Source organism: Hemitrygon akajei, unplaced genomic scaffold (assembly GCF_048418815.1).
Source record: "Hemitrygon akajei unplaced genomic scaffold, sHemAka1.3 Scf000168, whole genome shotgun sequence".
In the NCBI taxonomy this organism is placed as follows: Eukaryota; Metazoa; Chordata; class Chondrichthyes; order Myliobatiformes; family Dasyatidae; genus Hemitrygon; species Hemitrygon akajei.
In genome coordinates this window covers 87,362-109,550 of record NW_027332054.1, presented here as the reverse complement: position 1 = coordinate 109,550, position 22,189 = coordinate 87,362, and the positions used below count along the sequence as shown (strand labels likewise).

Genomic DNA, 22,189 nt, shown 5'->3' with positions numbered 1-22,189 from the left:
TGGGAATGAGAGATAAATCAAGTTACTCCAAGTTCTGGCATTTGTGCAGCCCGGGTCCCAGCCGTTGGATTCCTTCACACTGAATATGGCAGCGAACCAGGTCGAGGTGTTTTATTGTATCACAAAATCCGATGACATGAGACAGGACCGCGCAGTCAACCGGGGTCAGTGTCACTCCACGAAGTGAAAGAGTTTCCAAAGATTCCAGTGGGGCCTGAGCCAGTCCAGGATTATTTGACTCAAACAGGTAGTGCAATGTGTTCAGGAGCCTCCTTTTACCAGCTTCACTCCTCGTGTTTCCACTCTGGCGTGTAATCTCCTCCTTCACCCAGTCAATCACCCGGCAGGTTGTTTCATGAGGAAATGGACCCAGAAAATCCTGCAGGCACCGAGCTGTCATTGGGGAGGAGAGACCAGCAACAAAACGGAGAAATACCTCAAATCGTCCATCTGTCGTGTTGTGGGCTTCAGTGAGAAATTTCAGGATATCCCCGGGATGTGGATTCAGGAATTTTGCAAGTGCAGCTACAAACTCTTGGATGGTGAGGTGTGGGAATGTGTACACCACGCTCCGGGCAGAATCCTCTCTCTCCAAGAGCTCCATCAGAAACCCAGTCAGGAACTGGGAAGGCTGCAGATTGTAGTTGGTCAAATCTCTATCTGTAAACACAATCTTCTTCTCAAACACTCCTCTGAAGGCCATCTGACCAACCCTGAGTAACACATCACGGGGGTTCTCAACCTCACGGCCGTGGTTTTTCAGGATGTTGTAAATATAGTAGGAGTACAGTTGGGTGATGGTCTTGGGAACTCGCTGCGGGTCCCTGACTCTTTGTGTGAAGAAGGGGCCCAGTGCCAGAGCGAGGATCCAGCAGTAGGAGGGGTTGTAGCTCATGGTGTACAGTATCTCGTTCTCCTTCACGTGTTTAAAAACAGCTGCTGCCACTGTCTGATCTTCAAAATGTCTATTGAAGTATTCCTTCCTTTCCTCACCAACAAATCCCAGGATTTCAGCAGCGACACTGATGTCTGCTTTTTCCAATAAATGTAACGCAGTGGGACGAGTTGTCACCAGCACTGAACACCCTGGGAGCAGCTTGCCCTGGATTAAACTGCACACAATGTCAGACACCTTGCACTTGAATTTAGGATCTATGCATGAGTCCTGAGATTCTGCACATCCGCGACTATCGGTAAAATCAATTTTGTGTTTGAATTCATCCAAGCCATCAAATATAAAAAGCAATCCCTGTGGGTTCTTCCAGACCTCTCTCAGCAAATTCCCAAAGTAAGGATATTGATCCAGAATCAGTTTCCTCAGGTTTATTCTACAGTTAATGGAGTTAAAATCCCGGAATTTGAAACTGAAAACAAATTGAAATTGTTGGTATATTTTCCCCATGGCCCAGTCATAAACAATCTTTTGTACCATTGTTGTTTTCCCGATCCCTGGTACTCCGGCCACCGCTGCCGAGCTCCCAGATTTGGAGTTACTCCGGGAAAAGCTGCTCTGGAATAATTGATCAGTCCGGATTTTTTCCAGCTCTCCGCGGAGATGTTTATCTCTCAATTGTTCATGGTCTCTGCCTCTTGCCAGCAGCTCATGTTCCACCAGTCTCCGACCTCGAACAGTAGAAATGACCGTGAGCTCAGCGTATCGATCAACCAGCTGGAAAATCTTCACTTTCTCTGTCATCAAGATCGTGTTCACTCGCAGTGTTTCAGTTTCTTCCCGCAGGGTCTCCTTGTGTTTCTGTTGAACATCTTTAATAGGAATAGAGAACATCGTCAAAATGTTAAATTTCCTAACCAACAAAGAACTTTATAACTGCATTTCATAATTCATTGTTTGAGATTACATGAATTAATTCAATATTTCCATGGCTCTTAGGACAGAAAGTAGAATTCTGTTCACAGGCACTGGAACTGATAGTACTGTATGTCCCAGAGAACACCCAATGCTCATATCCTGGCACCAATTACTGCTGAAGGTGTACATTCCCCTGATTTTGCTCTTGCAATCCTGACTGAGCTTCCAAGCACGTTTACCATTACAGTAAGATCTCACAAAATGCAAAACATTGTATTCAATGTTGACAGCTGATGTTAATGTTGATGTCGTATGGACAGTCTATATTTAGCAAAGTTGCACACTGGGGAGTCACAGGTGTTCACCGCTCTTACATTAAAACAGGAGCAAAATATGCGTGAAATACTCTTAGGGCAGCATCTGTGGAGAGAATCACAGGGAAGTTTTGAATCGAAAATCCATCTGAATTACAAGTCAGAAAATCAGTCGTTTTCACTTGCAGAGACGGAGGAAGAGAAGAAATATGGAAGAGAATCTGCGGAAATGGGAATGTCAACAAGTATCTCAGTGATGTACGTCATGTTTGCGGTAAAGTCTTGGCAACTGCTACTGATCGGTCTGGCAATAGGCATCTGAGGCGGTCTATATTGACAACTATCAAACTCTAAATCGGTTTATTATTGGCACATGCACCAAGATATAATATTAAAGATTTTTGTCTGTCATCCATAGCGATCAGTTCATCACAGCTGTGTATTGAGGCTGTACAAGGAAGAACGAAACGGAAAAGTTCAGGGAAACAGTGTTGCAGTTGACAATACAATGCAGTGCAATAAGGCACAAAGCAGAAGAATAATCGACAGGACAGTTTTCATTTTTTTGAACTAAGCTCCTGAGCTGTAGAATTCAACACTTAAAAGTAGTATTGTGGAAAACACTTGAAAGCATGTATACAACTCGAGCACCTAAAACATTTGCACTTGATGTGTGAGGGATGCTGACTCAGCTGTCACTTTTAAACACCAGCTCCAAACGTTTATTTTTCACACTAACAAAATTTTTCCTTTTATTTTCTTGTTTGTAGTTTATTCCATTGTAATTCAGTTTCAACTACAAAGTGTGTCTGAAAAGTGCTTATAATTAATAATAATGATTATAATAATAACATTATTATTATTTATATCATTATTGTTATCATTGCTGTTAATATAATTTTTATTTTCGTGGCTCAACCTAGTAAAATCTGGGGTGTGGGCATAGCCAATTAGGCTCACTTATCAATCGCAAAGAACCTTTGGACTATTTTAGTGATGTTTACTATTGGCGCTTTCTGGAGATATACATAGTTATTGCTATGCATGCCTGATTGTTTAAAACTATGTTGTCGTGACTTTGGACGATACTAGATAAAGTTATTGGCATCTGGACTCTGTATACACTGTTCATGTTCCATAGTCTTTCAATTTCTCCTTTTAACTCAGCACATTTATGGTGTTTCTCACTCATTGATTTCCGTTTCTGTTTTGTTATTATTGTCATTATTATTATCACTATAATTTGTTGTTGTTGTTGTTGTTGTTGTTGTTAGTAATACTGCTGCAGCATAGTGTAATCTGTTGGATTGTTTCTGTTTTTTTCTGGAATTTCCGACATTTATCATTTTGAACTTGATGGTCTTTTATCAATTACTTATGAAACTTATTTGTGTTAACCACCTGGTTCTGTATTGCCAACAGCGATCCCCTCTGTTTCTCAGAAAATGCCTCCAACTCTGAGACGGGCCTTCAGTGCTTCCTAGTCGATAACTCGCATGTTCAGATCGTGGGAATGTTTCCATGGAGATTCATTGATTAACTCTCACTTCGATAGAGGTAATTTTTTCACTTTTATGGGTGTGCTTTCATTTACGATCAGTGATGTGTACTTCTTAACAGAATTGCACGCACTTGTATGGAGTGCTTCACAAAATATGCTGATGATATTGAACCGGATTCTGATTCTCAATTTTTTTTTATCTAACTGTGTTTTTCTGTCGGTTCCTCTTCTGCCTCATACTGTCCTAGCCCGTGTTAATCTACGTTAGTACGTGTGCGCATGGTGGTTTCTAAATTGTGTTACTTCTGTTCTTATCTTACTTCGGAAATGTTCCAGATCGATTTTGGACATGGATATTCTGTCTACATAGACAGACAGACAGACAGACAGACAGACATACTTTATTGATCCCGAGGGAAATTGGGTTTCGTTACAGTCGCACCAACCAAGAATAGTGTAGAATTATAGCAATATAAAACCATAAATAATTAAATAATAATAGCTAAATTATGCCAAGTGGAATTAAGTCCATGACCAGCCTATTGGCTCAGGGTGTCTGACACTCCGAGGGAGGAGTTGTAAAGTTTGATGGCCACAGGCAGCAATGACCTCCTATGACGCTCAGTGTTACATCTCGGTGGAATGAGTCTCTGTCTGAATGTACTCCTGTGCCTAAAACAGAATCCTCTTTTCAGACACCACCGTCAGAGAGTCCAGTTCCACCCCCACAACATCACTGGCCTTACGAATGAGCGTGTTGATTCTGTTGATGTCTGCTACCCTCAGTCTGCTGTCCCAGCACACAACAGCAAACATGACAGTACTGGCCACCTCAGACCCGCACTATTAACACAATGCGTTAATAAGGGTACAGCTGAAGTGTTTACTGGATTCGTTATATTTTCACCATTGAACTCTCTTTGACAGATTTTCTTCAGTGTTGAAGTAAATTATGTCGCAAGATTTCCCTTTGCCACACGACAATCTCTGCTTGTTGATATCCCAAATATTTACATATTTCATATTCACCAATCGGTTTTGTTGCATCCTGAAGCTCGGTATTATGTTCTAACAGGTCAGTTGCACCTTCCCTTATGTTTAATATTCTCCACCTATCTAGTCCGAAGTTTATGTTTGTATCTTCGGAAAATAGTTCTACTATTTACAGTGCCGAACACGAGGATCCTTCATTAAAGAAAGGGGCTTTCCTTCCTCCCATTTAACGGGGCCCTAACCCGCATCTCTACCAAGTCGCGCTCAACTGGCCTCACTCCATCCTGACACTGCCACATCAGGGATAGACGTCTTCTTGTCCTCACCTACCACCTCAGCAGTCTTCACATCCATCACATAATTCTCTGTAAGATCCGCTGTCTCGAACGTGTTACCACCACTAAGCACGTTTTTCCCTACACAAGGCCCCGCCCCCAGTTTCCACTTTCTGCAGAGATTGTGCCCTATGCGACTTCGTGTTCCACTCGTCCTTCCTCACTGATTAACCTCCCGGTAATTAACCTTACAATGGAACAAGTGACACACCTACTGCCGCATCTCCTCTCTCATTAACATTCTGGGTCCCAACTTGATCTTCCAGGTGAGGCGCCCCTTTGCTGCGAGTCTTTTGGGGTATCCAATGCTCCTGGTGTGGCCTTTTATGCACCGTTTCCCCAAGCACCTAAGTCCGTCCACTAGAAAAAGCGGGATCTCCCTGTAGCCAACCATTTCAGTTCCGCTTCCCATTCCCGTCCTCCACTACTGCTACGCTGAAGCCATGCCTTATGGTGGAGGAGCAAAACCTTAGTTTACGTCGGCTGGCGTTCGTCCTGAAGGCATGAATACTTATTTCTCAAACTTCCGGTAATTGCCTCCCTCCTCTCCTTCACTATTCCCCAGTCCTGTTTCCCTATCTCACCGTATCTCATGACCCGTCCATCATATCCCTCTGGTGCTCCTCCCTATTCCCTTTCTTCTGCCCTCTCCCATTAGGTTTTCCCTTTTCCAGTCCACAAACACAAGTTCCTAGCTTCTCACTTCATCATCTCTTCCTTTCCCATTTTCATCTACCATCTGCCAACTTCAACTTCTTCCTCCGGTTCTCCCAACTTCGTATCCTACTTTTCTCACTTCTTTTCTAGTCCTGATGAAGGGTCTCGGCCGAAAAGCCAACTGTTTACTCGCTTCCATAGATGATGTCTGGCCTATTGGGTTCCTGCAACATTTTGTGGGTGCTGCTATTATTGGAATTAATTCTTTCAGCTTTACTGAAGAAGGAGCGTATAATTTCAAATCAGCCATGCCTGGCACGTTTGCCAAGGGGTAACTTATCTATTTATTTTTTAACTTGAGACCCTATTTTTGTCCTGCTCAGTAAAGAGAGCGGGATTAAAGTTAGACAAAACTATTGTGGGTTTAGTTGGTCGCCTTGGAACATATTTTGGTGTATTTTGACGCCGGTGTTTGTTCTGTCTTAATTGATAACGTGATTACAGTACGCCAATGCCTCAGCCGATAGGATCGAAATTTCACACGTATTATCTCTACATTACACATATCCCATTAAGCTTAAATGTGAGATAGAACCAATTTTTTTCCTAGTCAATATAACAACATGAATTTTTGTGCTTCTCCTCTGAGATTAATTTACAGTTATAGCATCTATTGTCAGATGTTCTTTAAATCCTTTCATACCCTTTCAGCATCCTTACTGCTCAATCTGTAGGTATATTGCAGTTATCTAGTGAGTGTTATTTATTGCCGAGATGCATGATATTATAATTTTATATATAACATAAATTTATTATATTGAAAAGCCCATTATAAAATAATATGTGGCTATTCATTAGTGTAAGGAATGCAGAATAAAAGCTGCTCTTGAGACTGGTGTACATATTTTCAGACTTTTCTATTTTTAGACTCATGAGAGTACGTGGAAAGCGAATGTTTGATCTGCGTTTGGATTAAATAGCACTGTTTCAGGCGGGGTGAATGCAGGGTCTTGGTAACTTGTTCGAGTTCTTCTATGAGGCGACAACGTCGGTATTGTCTATTGCGATTTTGTTAGTGCGTTTGAGAATGTCAAGCCTGGGAGTCTCATTCAGAAAATAACACGCTTGGGAACTGTGTAGAATAGACTTATTGGATTCATTATTGTCTTCTCTGTGGAAGACAGATACTAATGTTAATTATAATTTATTCTGGCAGGATTCCTTGTTCCTTGACCAGTGATGTTCCACGGCAATCCACTGTGGGATCTAATGCATGTACGCATGCGCACACGCATACACGCACCTGTATCGATATGGATAGACAGATAGAGTGGATATGAAGACAAGTCACGTGCTTGTCTGTATTAGTTCAGGATCTCAGTTGGGAAGTTGTTTTGCAGCTGTACAAAACTCATGTCAAGCAGAGAATCCGCCTTTCAATGTCAGGCCCTTGCGGTCCAGTTTGTAGTTCAGACTGTAGGAGGAATTAGACCGATTCAGAGAATGGACAAGGAAGTGGCAGGTGAAATACAGCATAGGAAGGTGTACAGTCATGCAATTTGGTAAAAGGAATGAGGTGTAAACTATTTAAAAAACTGGGATCAAGTTCAGATTTTTTAAAGAATGCTGTACTGCTATTGGAGCGGAGGTTCACAAAAATTATCCAGGGAATGAAAGTCTTATCGTATGAAGAGCGTTTTTTTGCTGGAGTTTAGCAGACTAAGGTAGGGTGGGAGTTGGGAAATGGTGGGGTTTGGAATGAAGTGGTTCTCATTGAAACCGATCGAATCTTAAAGGCCCATATAGAGTGGGTATGCAGAGGGTGTGTCCTATAGTGGAGGAGTCTGGGGCCAAAGGAGAAAGCCGCAGAATTTCACAGATCCACCTCCTTGTCCCTTTTTATGAGAGAAGAGGAGGTGAATTTGTGTGAAATTATTCTCATAGAGCGCCTCTGAAGAACAAGTCGTTTGGTTATATTTAAAATGAAGTTTGATAGTTCCTAACTGGTGAAGGCTTCAAATGTACTGGGAGAGGGCAGGACAGTGGGTATTAGAAGATTTGCGGAACAATTTTGATGAGCCGCTTGGGCTGATCCCGCTACTGGGTCTTAAGTTCTTATCCCGCATCTGGAGTCTTGCATTCAGTCCTTTAATCGGACCTTTGAAAGGGTTGGAGAGGGCGCAGGATTGATTCATCAGGATGCTGCTGTATTCAAGTATCCTGTTTACTCTGGACGTTGAGGAGAGATACAATGGAGGAGTATAAAGTTTATGGCGGCCAACTTAGAGTAGACAGTCAGTATGTTTTTACCCAGGACTGAAATATCTAATACCAGAGTTCACTTAGATAAGTTGAGAAGGGGTAAATTCATAGAAAATGTGGGTGGGGTTATTTTTCAAACCACAGACTCGTGCCTCGAATATACTGTCTGGAGGCTACTGTGATAGGCCTATTAACTATGCTCCAAGATGTACACATAAATGCGCAGGAAATAGAAGGATATGTTCAATAATATCAAAGAAAACACCAAAAGTTATATGAATAGTAAAATAAGGAGACGATGGATATCAGTCTCCTGGAAAGTGATAAAGGAGATGTAGTAACAGGAACGAACGAAAATGTGGGCAAACTCAACAGATAATTTCTGTCGGTGTTAACATGGAAGAGTCCAGCAGTATGCCTAATTATCAAGCATATCAGGTGCAGAATTGAGTGCTATTATGAAGACATGGTGTTTTCGAATCTAAAAGGTCTACCGTCAGGTAAGTCACCTGCATTGGATGATCCAATCTACCAAGAGCCGCCTTGGGAGTGTGGGGATTCCCAGTGCGTTGGATCAGGAGGAATGGCTTCACGAACTCGAACAACTGGATTAGTGGAAAAATAGATTGCAACATTTTGGCTCCAACGAGAGATTCTCTGAATTGTAACTGTATGCAGAGACCCGCAAATAATTTATGCCGAATTTTGATTACCAAATTGGAGTTCCAGATGGATTGCCAGATGGAGTTCAATCCGGACAAGTGTGAGGTGATGCATTTTGGAAGAACAAACCAGAAGACTGAGTACAGGATTAATGGTCAGTTACTTAAGAGTGTGGATGACCAAAGGGACCTTGGGGTTCAAATCCATACATCCCTCAAGGTCGTTGCACAGGTTGCTAGGGTAGTTAAGAAGACCTATGCGATGCTAGGCTTCATTAACAGGGGGACTGAGTTCAAGAGTAGAGGGGTCATGTTACAACTCTACAAATCACTGGTGAAACCATCTTAGAATATTGTGTTTAATTCTGGTCACCTCGTTTTAGGAAGCTATGGAGAGGGTGCAGAGGAGATTTACCAGGATGATGCCTGGTTTGGAGAACAAGTCTTATGACGCAAGGTTAGCAGAGCTGGGACTTTTCTATTTGGAGCGTAGAAGAATGAGAGGGGACTTGGTAGAGGTCTACAAGATTATGACAGGCATAGATAGGGTGGATAGTCAGTACTGTTTCCTAGGGCACCAATAGCAAACAGCAGAGGACATATGAACAAAATTAAGGGAGGGAAGTTTAGGGGAGACATCAGGGGTAAGTTTTTTACACAGAGGGTTGTGAGTGCCTGGAATGACTTGCCAGGGATGGTGGCGGAGTCTAAAATATTAGGGATATTTAATAGTCTCTTGGACAGCACATGGATGAAAGAAAATGGAGAGTTATCGGGTAGTGTGGATTTAGTACTTTTTTAAGGATTATGCGGGTCGGCACAACATGGAGGGCTGAAGGGCCTGTACTGTGCTGTAGTGTTCTATGGTTCTACGGTTGTAATTTCTGCCAAGGCACAGTCAAACTTTTGAGATGTGGTTTGAACTGTGCATTTATCACTCACCTCTCAGTTGAGGAGGTAACTCAGGTAACCCTTGGGTGATGTCCATGTATTTCTGCGGATCAAGCCCTGGTTAAATCAAAAGAAAAATGAGAACTATGCTAACATAAGAAAAACTCTTTCTTTCAATGAGACTTTGTGCTCAGTGCGTGAATTTAACATACCGAACTTCTGTATTTCCTTTAGTATTTTGTCCAACTTCGGTAACTCGGTCCTCATTTTCACAAAGGAGTCCCACATCGCCCTCTGGATTCGACATCCTTTGCCCATCACCAAACTGAGGAAGAGTGCGGAACTCTCCGCCCGCTTTCCCTTCTCTGTCAGTTCAGTGACATTCTATAATATAGAAACAATGGCTTTATTGCGTGGCAGACAGAAAAAACATGGGGAATGTGGAGCAAAATATGTGGTCATTGCCCCGGTGGCTTTAGAACAGCCGCAGTTACTGGGCTGACGCCGCATCCTCTCAGTAAATCTCTGGATTGTCATTAACAGGGAAACAGAAACTGAAGGAAATTCTAAATCAATATTGTGTATGAATTAGGATTAAATGACACCCAGCAGTAGATGCAACTTGATTAATTTCCTCGACTGTCAATGTGCAATAATACATCAACAAGATGTGAGAACCAGGACAGAAGGTTGGGTAGACCGAGAGAGAAAAATCTGGACGGCGGGCATCACTGAAAGAAGATCATATTTGGGTGCATACATCCAAGGATGAATATTGTATCAAAAGAACAGCTAGTTAGGCGGAGCGATAAGTTGGACTCCGTTGGTAAACAAATCCTAGAAAGAGGTGACATTGAATAGGATGATGTAGAACCCTGTGAGTAGAGTTATGAAACGGGAAAGGTAAAACGATCCTGATGGAAATTATGTACTGTGGTCCGAACAGTAGATAAGATGTGAGCTACAAATTACAATGGGAGATAGAAATGACATGCAAATAAAAAATCAGTTTTAAAATAATTATGAAGTATTTCATTATGCAGGTAGTTTTGAAAATCAGGTTGGTGCTGTATCCCAATAGAGAAAATTTGTAGAATGCCTACGAGGTGGCTTTTGACAGCAGCATGCGGTTGAGCCCTGTATCGGAAATAAGTTGTGTATTGGGACAGATTTGACTTTGGAGTTTAAGTTAAAGGAACCCTGAAGTGTCATTGATCATAATATGATAGATCTCATCGTGCAGATTGAAGGGGAGACGGTAGAGATAGATGCATCGGTTTTACAGTGGAATGAATGGAAATACAAAGGCATGAGAGAGGATCTGACAAAAGTTAAATTGGAAGAGGAAACCAGAAGGGATGGCAGCAGAGGTGGAATGGCTGGAGTTTCTGAGATCGCCTCAGAAGCACAGGATAGATTATCCCAAAGATGAAGAATTAATTTAAACGGAGGATAAGCTGACGTGGAAGCCAAAGCAAACTCTAAAGCAAAGGAGAACCAGAGGAAAACTAGAGAACTGCGAAGCTTTTACAAACCATCAGAAGACAACTACAAAGCTGTAAGGACAGGAATATGAAATATGAAGGTAAGCTAACTAATAATGTAAAGGAGATTAACAGAAAGTTTCTTCAGAAATATGTAACACCCTGGGAAAGGATTCACTGCTAACGTACTGGCCTTTCGGTAGAAGCAGAGTTATGGTTATGGAGAGAGATGAAAGATGCTTTGGAATGTGATCTGGGTCCTTTCTTCGGCGTGAGAGGAAGACAGAAGACCCTGGAGAGAACCGGTTGTAAGATACGTCTCGGTCGGTAAAGATGGAATAAGTAAATAATCTAGCTAATAATGATAAAGATGGCTGGAGACTGGGGTGGAGTAAAATTAGATCAGCCATGATGAAAAGGAGTAGCAGTCTTGATGGGCCAAGTGGCCTAATTCTGCCCATATATCTTTCGGTCTTATTTATATTTACGTATTACTTCTCTTGCCGGAGCAAAGGCCTCTGGATAATGCCAGTGTGAGATATTACAGACAGCGCCAATGAATCTCATTGAGAGCCGTGTGACTGGCGTGCGTAACACATATAATTATCTCATGCGACTTTTGGCTGTATAGGTCAGATCTAGGACTTTACCATCACTACTTGTGAGGTCCATGGAGAGGGACCTGAAATGGTGTGCGCCAGTCTCTCTGTAATTAGATATTCAGCTTGTCAGCAGATTTCTATTTCCCCTTTTTTCCGTTTTCTGCCCTTTTAGGAAAGAAAGAATCGTGATTCCTGCGGTCATGAAATTTCATCTTTCTGCGTGGTAGCTCGTGTCTAACCAACGCCATACAGTATTTCGAGGCAGTTATCAGGAAGGCTGCTGAAGACGAGACAGTGGATCTTGTCTTCATGGACCTTAGCACGGCATTTTAGAAGCCAGCGAGTGGCAGCATATGGTTACATCTCCGACTGGCGGCCTCTGACTAGTGGTGTGCCGCAGGGATCGGTGCTTGGTCTGTTGTTTCTCAACTGTATCAACGAACTGGATAATAATGTGGTTACCTGAATGAGCGACTTTGAGGATGACACATTGATTGGGGGTGGGTGCAGTGGACTGCGAGGAATTCTATCATTGCTTGCAGCGGGATATGTTCTGAAAATGGGCAGATGCAAATTAATGGCAAACTTGCGATGTGTTGCACTTCGGGAGAACCATCTGTGCTAGGTCTTGCACAGTGACTGGTTGGACTACGAAGAGTGTAATGGTACAAAGGAAATTATGAATACATCTCCATAATTCATTGAAAGTGGCAGCTCATAAAGAATCGATAAGAATGTTTTTGGCACATTAGCCTCCATAAATGAAAATATTGTGTGCAGTAGCTGGGATGTCAACTTGAAGTTGTGTAAGAAGTTGGTGACGCCTAGTATGGGATTTTGTGTGCAGTTGTGATGACTTACCGACAGGAAAGGTGTAAGTATGGTTGAAAGAGTACAGAAACAATTTACAAGGACTTTGCTTGGTGGCACCGTGATCTGAGTTATAAGGAAAGATTGAATAGATTACGACTTTATTCCTTGGTACGTAGAAGATTGATTGGAGATTTGATAGAGGCACGCAAAATCATGAAGGGGAGAGATCGGGTAAACACTTGCAGTTTTTCTTCACTTAGATTGGGGGCACTACAACAATAAGTCATCGTTTAAAGTGAAAAGTGAAAAGCTTAAGGAGAACATGAAGGGTATGTTCTTTATTGTGGGATTTGTAAGTATGTGGAAAAAGCCTACAGTGCAAGTACGGCAAGCAAGTTCGATTACAATTGTTGAGAAAGGTTTCGATAGATACATGAAAGGCAGGGAATCAGAGGGCTACAGTCCTTGTACAGTCCGAAGAAAGCAGGCTGTTTAAATTGTCCAGCGTGAACTAGATGGGCCAAAGAGCTTATTTCTATGCTGTACTTTCCTATAACACGAGAACATTCAGCCAGGCATTTGTTTAGGATCTCATTTGGAAACCAGAGCAGGTGTGTTTAACAAGTTTCGCTCCCTCAGTAATTGCAGTGTTGCCAATTGGCCCAGTTTACAATCTGAGATATTCATCAGATGAGTTTGACCGACTGTTCCGATAAGATGAAAAATTCATTTTAGATTTTATCCCTGTTCAACAGCCCAGACATGCAGTCACTGCTCTTATATCACACAAATACAGCAGGTGTAAATAGGAAAGCCGACGTTCAGCCTATATTTCCCAGTGCTTCCCACCTGAACAATCTTTTACAGCAGTAGCCCGATATCCTGGAGACAATTCAGATATGAGTGTCTCCATTACCAAATTGAGCTCCTAAAATATGTAGGAGATTAATTTTGTTCACAATTCCCTAAGAAAGCTGCAGTTCTGTGACAATACACTAGATACACTCACCTCATTTTCTTGTGCACTGAAATGTCCCTCCATTTCCAACATCCTGCTGAGTCTTTCAACCCTTTCTTCAATCGCTTGTTCCAGTCTGTCCCTGTAGAACTTTGTCAGTTGGTACAGTTGATATTCGTCCCCCTGCGCCAGGCGGTCAGAGATTGTAGTCTCTGGCTCTACGAATATAAAAAGGAGAAGGTAGACAACAACTCAAGCATCCCTCGTCTCAGTGCTCTCAAGCCGTTATGTCTCATCATGTCTCCAGTCTCAGAGTTCACCTGCATTCAGCTGCAAACACATATTTCGTCCCAAGCTCCAGCAGGAGCCTTAAAAACCTACCCAACAGTGCTCTCATCATTACATTATCTAAAACGAGCTCACCCCACCCCAGCGCTCCACCCACTTCAATTTAGGATGGACAGCTAATGCTGGGGCTGTCAATGATACGCTCTTCCCAGAGACTCTCTCCCAGGTAAATACATTTCCTTTATCTCTCCTCTGGAAATGCTCTCTTCACCCATACAGCTGCATTTCCTTTTAATGCACACACTGGAAGTCATCGGAGCAGGTAATACATTTCCTGTACTGGGTAACAAGTGCCCGATTACAACACATGTAACACAAATACACAATTCACTCCTGTCCTCTGACCAAACCCCACAACAAGGCCTTGTATTTTCCCTCCTCGCTACCGGATTCTGCGAACAAATCATCCTCATATTTTACCCACCCGCTCTTTCTTGGGGACTTGACCATTCCATGTTTGATGAGTTTCCGAGCTGACAGACAGTCGCCTCACTTGTGCCGGTTCCAGGGTCCTGATCGGTGTCTCTGACGTCACTGTCTCTGGGCTGACTTTGCTCCTCCTTCACTGCGGCCGGACCGCTTTCTATTGGTGCCTGCCTTGGTACCTTGCTTCCCGTAACCCGATCATCTTCCCTCGAAACCCTGCCTGGAAAAAGTCTCTTGAGTGCATTTGGCACCCACTTAAAGAACTTTCCTGAAAAAAAAGATGAATTGCAGATTATAACAGAATGATTTACAGCTGATCAGAACAAGGATTCACAATGGGTGATTATAAAGGAGTCGAGACTGCGTCTGAAGAGATTTGAAGTGGGACTGTGCTAGTGAATATGAACCACATTTCCTGCTGGGTGACCATCCCGATAAGCCGGTGGTTGGGCGCATCCACTCCCAGAAAAAGAACAGAAAATAAACACCGTAATACTGATCACTGGCTACACAGTAGTTGAACACTGATGACCAGGGTATCTTAATGGAACAGTGTCGGGTGATACCGGGAGATATCACTGGGATTATCTCCCACAAGCAAAAATCTCCTGTGACACAAATTCCCCATTCCACTGCGTCACATAGATCAGATATTGTATTATACCCTATTCCATTCCCTAGGTCACACTTTCTCCGCCAGCTGTGGCATAAACTATCTCTGGGTCACACACTGACCACTGCGTTGAGGCGCACACTGTCGAGTCCCCTGGGTCACAATCAGTCCATTACCTTGAGATCGATGGTGCCCAGTCACCTGGGTCCCGTTCCGTCCCCTGAATGATGATCGTCATGTAACTGCTATAAGAGTCATTGGCAAATCGTGCTTAGAGAGTTTTAGAGAACTTTAGAGAACTTCGTGAAGTTCCAGTTACTAAACTATTCGAAGGATGTATTTAGGTCGAAAGAGTCCAGTGGATAATGATGACTGTCACTGGACGGGGCATGTTGGGTTTTGTGTTATATAGATAGGCTTGGATCGTTTGCCATAGACCATTGCAGCTTGATGTGTGACCGTACACATGTACATAAAATAAACAGGAAGGTATATAGGTTAGATACTTTGCAGGGTGAGGGAGTCTAAAAACTCGAGCGACAGACAGTACATTTCTTCACGTGGAAGGTGATGGGTATAATTTCTGTGCAACACAAATAAAGTTTCAATGTTGAGAAGCTGTGTGCTGGGAAGAAGATGGCAGTAGGCTACAAGGGAAAGTTGGACAAAGCAACAGAGAAATGGAGCAAGCTCAAAGATAAGCAGGTCAGTATGAATTTGGTGGGCCGAAGCGCCCGTTTCCATGCTATCATTTCTGTTTTATTCCAGCGGGAAACACGGAGTTGAACACAATCACAATGCCGACAAGAGGCAGAGACAGATGGTCACTGATTATACCAGGTTTCTCATCAGAGCTCCTTGGAATTTAAAGTCATGTAGCAGATCAGCTCAATAGCGAAATCTTGGGAAAATTTTGATACCTGCAGTGTCCAGAATTATGGCACCATACTCTCAAAACCTACTTCATCCTCCTCAAGGAGGCACTCTCATCTTGTCAACAAATTACAAATCCTACTCATTTTTACATCGTCAGGTGCAAACACTCACACTGCAACATAATAGGGATTTGTAAAATTTACTCTGCTTTCCTCCACTGCGTTTCTGTTTTAAAGTCCACCGTGCATTACTATTGAGGGCAGACAGCTGCAATCATTTCTCCACTACCATCGTCAGGGTTAAAAGTAGACTTATTACGAATGGTCGTGCAATATGTGCTTATTCACAATAGAACAAAGATACACAATCAAATCCATGAAAGATTATGGGAAAAGACTGACAGGCAATCAGTACTCAAATGACAACTTTGCAAATAGAGCAACTAATCAAACAGAAGAATAGGCAGATAAATCAATAAATAACGGAAGTGAGAACAACGGTCGTTGATGCCTGGTCAGTTGTGTTCAATGTTCAGTTTAGTGTTGAGGTGAGTGAAGTTATCCACACTGTTTCAGGATCCAGTTGGATAAATGGTTAGAGCTGTTCCTGATCCTGACAGTGTGAGACCAAACGTCCCTATACCTCCTTCCAGATGGCAGCATTGAGGAGAACTTATGGACCGAATGGTGGAGAAAGCTTTTCCTTTCATGGACTGAGCTGTATCCAACACTTCTTGTCTGCTTTTCAATTCATGGGCATTGGTGTTCCCATACCAGACCTGATGTCACCTGTCAGGATACTCTCTGCTGTGCCGCTTTAGAAGTTTGTCACCACGGGCACACATTATGCCTTCACTTGCTCATACGCTTGTTTCAACCACCAAGACAGCAAACACTACCAATACCCTCTATCGCCGGTGATGGGAATTTCGAAGGTGAACTAAACTTTACTGTTCCTTTCCCAAGATAGTAACAGACAGATCGAGGCTTCAGCACAGGGAAGGTGGTCGTTTGACTCTGCTGCTGGGAGAAAATTCCCAGCCTTCCCGTCCTCTCCTTAGAGCTCAAGCTCTCCACTTTTGGCGATATCCTCATGAATGTTTTCTGTACGCTTCCCAACTTAATGGACCCGCTCCCGTGTCATATGTACCGTGTGCAAACAGTTTCAGGGCACCGTGCGTCTGTAACCCTGGTTCCCCCTGTTCGACAACACTTTTCCGGGCTCTACTAATTATATGCATGTCCTGTCCTGGTTTACTTTTACGAAGTTGCCCTTCCAAAACATGAAATGCTGTGCTATCACGCAATCTATGAAATATAATAATGCTCAGAAACTTTTATCAATGAACGCTTGAGGTCACTTCCACCTCAGGAACTGTATAGAGGTGAAACAGACCCTGACTTTTCCCTGAACTGTTACATCACTCATACGACCGCCGTCACATTCATGTCTGTGTTTCACAACCACGTGAATTTGAACCTCCTGTTCCTTTCATTCAAGTGAAGCTTTGCATGGTGAGCGGAGTGATTCCACCATTACCGGCGTCAGGTCCCTGCGCTGTAATTGTTGGATCGATCCGTTAATCAAGGCCTCTTTACCCGTGGGGTCAGTTATCCTGTTTGGTGGCATTTTTTTCTCTGCCCAGTGTGTTTTTCTCCATCTGAACTATTAGGCACCAACATAGAAGGATTTTAATAATAAATATCCCCGTGACCATACCTCTGTCCATTCTGACTGTGACTGATGGTTGTTGATTGTCGTCTTCTTGAACACTTAGGCCCCGGTGCACGGAACTTCCACCTGCTGGAGATGATCTGTATTACAAAGATACAAACAGTGAGTTCGACAGAGTATGATTCATTTGCAAATATGACAGTATCTCCATCTCTTATATCAGAGCAGCAGTGGACCAAACGACCAAGCATCCCCAGTTAACATTAACTTTCACATCATATCTGTATGTTTGCACATGATATCCTGTGATCCTCCTGATGGAGTCACACAGTAATAGACCAGGGATAGAGACCGTTCAGTGCAACAAGATCATGCAAACTACTGTGAACACCAAGATGGTCCAATATCCTGCGATGGGCCCATATCTCTCCAGACTCCTTCACATCATCTATCCATCCCATCTTCTCTTTTCATGATACTATTGTACCTGCCTCATCCACTCTGGCAGTTCAGTCCACATAATCACCAACCTCTGCATGAAAACGCTGCTGATCTCCGTTTGAAATTTTTCCCTCACATCCAAACTGCTTCCCTAGTTTCCATCACCAGTGACGTCGGGAAAAGACTGTTAACAAGTCAGGTGAAGTCAAGTCAACTTTTATTGTCATTTCGACCATAACTGCTGGTACAGTGCATAGTAAAAATGAGATAACGTTTTACAGGACCGTGGTTTACATGACACAGTCCAAAAAACTAGATTGAACTACGTAATCAAAACAAAAAACACAGAGAAAGCTATACTAGATTACAGACCTGCACTGGACTGCATAAAGTGCACAGAACAACATTACAATAAATAATAAACAGTGACCTTATCTCAGACTCTCATAATTTTAAATATTTCTATAAAGACGCTGCTCATTCTCCTTCATTCCAAAGAGTAAAGAATGTAGCCTGAACATCCTTTCATTGTAACTCAGGCATTTAGTTTTGGCAACATCAATATAATTTTTTTTCTACACTCTTCCCAGTTCAGCCACTCCTTTTCTATAACAGAACGATGTCATCTACAGGAGGTACTCCAAGCACCGCCTCACCAAATGCAACGGCAAAGGATGTCCTGCCCTCTGTACTCAATATCCTGACCGATGAAGGCCAGTGAACTCCCCACCCTGTACTGCTGCGACCTCTGTTCCATTACCTAATGCCCCACCACACATATCATCTCCGATGATAGCTTTATTTCCAAAACATCCAGTAGGTATTTGTATTGCAATCTATATACTGCTCCACTGCCCATTTCCCGAACTGTTCAAGATCCGTTATAATGTACGATTATCTTCATTCCGCGCAGTAACTCTGAATTAATTGTAAACTGCAAGCCTACTGGCCATTCGTTGTGCAGTCGTATCAAAATCAATGTTATAAAGCAGCGAATGTCGAAGTTCCAAAAACTTACCACTCTTTGCTTCCCACCTTCAAGTTAATTTTGAATCCAAGTAAGTCTGTCTCCCTGGACTGAATCGGACCCACTCTTTCACACCAAGCTGCCGCCTGGCACCTCGCCAAAGGCTTTGCTAAAGCTCGAAGTTCAACATCCACTGTCCTAACTTCATTTACAATTTTAGACAATGCCACGGTGACTCCTAATACTGAATTTTTGTTTATGGCATCATACTAATCAGATTTTATAGGGTATTGTCAGGAATTCCAAATGCTAATGCTGGTAAAATTAGAATTTATGTGCTTGCAATCGAAAGTACAAAGTGAATAACTTGACTGAAGGAAACACCATAAAACCGGACAATAAGCTTCCGAACTATTTACTCACCACCCCATCGCCTGTCACCTGTCACGCTGTGGTTCTCTCTTCCCTCCGACATCTTTTAAATCTAATTCTCATCCCCTTTTTCTCTCTCATCCTGCCGAATGTTCGCGGCCCGAAAAGTCGACTGTATTTTTTCTCATAGATGAATCCTCGCCTGCTGAATTCCTCCAGCATTTTACGTGTGTAGCTTGTATTTCCAACATCCGCAAATTCTCCCTTGTTTGTATCCTTTATTTGGGTTGCGGAGACAATTCCTGTCCCAACAGATCAAGTCGGTCAGTATCGATTTTGACCGTGAGAAAACACACCCTGGTATAGATCAAACAGCACACACAAAATGCTGGTGGAACACAGCAGGCCAGGTAGCATCTAGAGGGAGAAGCACTGTCGACGTTTCGGGCCGGGACCCTTCGTCAGGATCTGATGTGTGTTGTTTGAATTTCCAGCATTTTACATTTTGTATGTGTTGTTTGAATTTCCAGCATCTGCAGATTTCCTCGTGTTTGCTGGTATAGATTAGTTCAATTTGCGATAAAATGCACTTACACTGTGCCCAATATCATCCCTACACCTGATCTCTGACACAGGCAAGTTCTGAATCAGGTGTAGCCTCACTTTCAACTTGTGAATTCCAAAAATAACCTATTTTTTGTGTGGCAGAGATGGTAATAGAAAAGATGAATGTATCGCAATGAAAACGCTTTTGCATCTTGCAATTGAACAAAATGAAAACATAATCTACTGCTTTCCCGTCATTCGTGACCAATGGACTCTTCTGGGGCTTGCAGCCTACGGAGCCCGACTAATTACAGACCTCCAGCTAACATATACACCTTGGACCAGTACTCCCTGTCTTCTAAGGACAAGCCAACTCGGAATCCTTGTGCCCAATTTTCTAGATGAGCCTCCCATGCGGGAACTTTTCAGAACTATAAACCGAGCTCCAAATCTCCCAGGACTCCTTACAATCGGTAATGTGCCGCAGTGTCTCGGCTATTCCCAGTTCTAAATCTGAGAATCCCGTATACCCAGGACAGACCTGGAAACTGATAATTATTTGACTGGGTGGGATGCCGGGCTGTGGGTCACCAGAGGGTGGGAATATATTTCAACGCGTCTCCAGCAGTTAAATTGAGAACACGTGATCATTATCTTACTATTGAGTGGGATCTGGAGCAGCGCAATTAGCTGCCATATTTCCCGTAGTGCGAAAGCAAAAAAAAAATGTTTTAATATAGAATTGAAAATGAAGCAGTGCAAGCTCAGTGCAGGAGTATTTTATTCGTTACACACATGTTGGATTTTTGTTTATCTTCAGCTGGTGCTTAACTTTCAGGATGAATCAATGGGCGAAGGCAGTGAGTGGTTGTAGATGTTTGTCTCTCTGACTGGGTGTTTGTGACTCGCGGTGCGCTGCGGAGAAAAGGGTTTAGTGTTTTATTGTTTATGATATTAACAATTTAGATTATACATGAAAAGGTGGTGAAACTGGAACACCATCTTTGCATATTATACTAAATTTGAAAATTTGCGGGTGCAGTAGAACGTGTGAAAATCTACGAAAATTACAAATAGCTGAGAAATTGTCTTGACAATTTGAAGAGCGAATTTAATGCAGACCAGAGTGACGTGAAGCAATTTCGCAGTAAAAAAAAATATTGGCAATGATTGGTAAGGGTCTGTGATGTGTGTCAAAACAAACTGACATAGGAACACAGATCCATATTCCCGTGAAGGTGGCACCAGAGTTAGAAAGGGTTGTAACGTGCGGTTTGGGCCTATTGGCCTTAATAAATTAAGGTATTGAGAAGCGGATTTGGGAGTGAATGCTACAGTTGTAAAAGACACAGAGAATCCAAATTTTTAGAATTTTGTGCAGTTCTGTTCTACTTTGAGGTACAATCTCAATAACCGTGAAATACTGCAAGTAGAATTACGCGGTGTGGACAGTGTTTCTCCACAACCCGACGCCTCACTGCAGAATTACCAACCTGGACTGAAGCCCATATAGTGCCAGTTCCATATTCTTAGAGACGTCTTCCTAATATTATAACCCACACACAGACTCCCCTGGGACGCTTTGGTGTTTGTAGGATTACCAATCTGCACTGTAGCCCGTTTCCTGCCAGTTCTATATTCTCAGAGACTCCATCGCAATATTATAACACACACACACTGAGTCCCCTGGGACGTATTAGTCGTGGGTTGTGGAATTCCTGCCATTTCCGATTCACAAACTAAGGCAAACCTAATGACCCTCTGCCTTGGCCGGGACTCATCAGTCCGTATATTGTGAGAGGATGCGGATACAGTTCAGCTAGTCTTCAGCAGCTAAACTGATCATATTTGATCACTGTTGTGGGATCACTGGCTGCCATGCTTCCCACAGTGTAAAATTATAAAGTAGAAAATGCTGGGATCTCAGTACATCAGACTACATCTCTGAAAGGAGAAATGGTGGAAGACCCAGTTCCGGAACTGAGACTGTCCAAGATGTTACCGATCTGCTGATGATTCCAGAATTTTCTCTTTTTACTTTAAATATCCTGCAACAGCAGTTTTCCCCTTTTTCATGTTAATGCACAGACAGTAAATGATTGCAGAATGTCTGGAACATCCGAAAATTTGTAAATGCCATTCCCACCAACATCAATTTGTTAGTTCAGAGTTCATTCTGACCCTGGTGGAACATCCCACACAGTCAATGCTCACAGCATCCTTTCCTCCCACTATCATTCTGTTACATTTGTTCCCGAGGCCACTGTCTCTACTCCGAGAGGCGGTGACCACAGAGCGATAAAATGTGCAACACTTGCTGCAGCTCTGACTTCCAGAGCTAACTTCCAGTTACCCTGGAAACGGAGGAAGTGGCTCACTGAACATAACCGAACAACGGAAATAACAGGTTCAACATCACGTGCTATGAGTTTCATCAGAACAAAGATTAACACTGCAACCATTTTGTAACAGTGAAACTAAAATTGTAATGGCTGGATTTAATCTGCCTTGTGTTGTATTCAATTAAATCTCTGGTAGTTCCAGCTCACTAAAACGATTCCTCGATAACTCAATGAGCTGAAAGGTGCAAGACAATACCACACAAAAAAGAGAAATGTTAGAAGAAGCATTGCTGATAGATAGC

The 22,189-nt window shown here is 42.7% G+C and overlaps 1 protein-coding gene across 1 annotated transcript in view; it reads right to left on the bottom strand.

Moving 5' to 3' along the window:
• The window catches only part of LOC140724163 (NACHT, LRR and PYD domains-containing protein 3-like), a 47,740-nt gene that overhangs the window by 4,842 nt on the left and 20,709 nt on the right, over window positions 1–22,189 (bottom strand). Inside the window, exons 3-8 of the mRNA XM_073038647.1 lie at window positions 17,265–17,359; window positions 14,055–14,324; window positions 13,334–13,500; window positions 9,638–9,809; window positions 9,477–9,542; window positions 27–1,764 (exon numbers count right to left, since the gene is read on the bottom strand). Coding sequence (XP_072894748.1) covers window positions 27–1,764; window positions 9,477–9,542; window positions 9,638–9,809; window positions 13,334–13,500; window positions 14,055–14,324; window positions 17,265–17,359 — 2,508 coding nt within the window. The remainder of the gene's footprint in view (window positions 1–26; window positions 1,765–9,476; window positions 9,543–9,637; window positions 9,810–13,333; window positions 13,501–14,054; window positions 14,325–17,264; window positions 17,360–22,189) is intronic.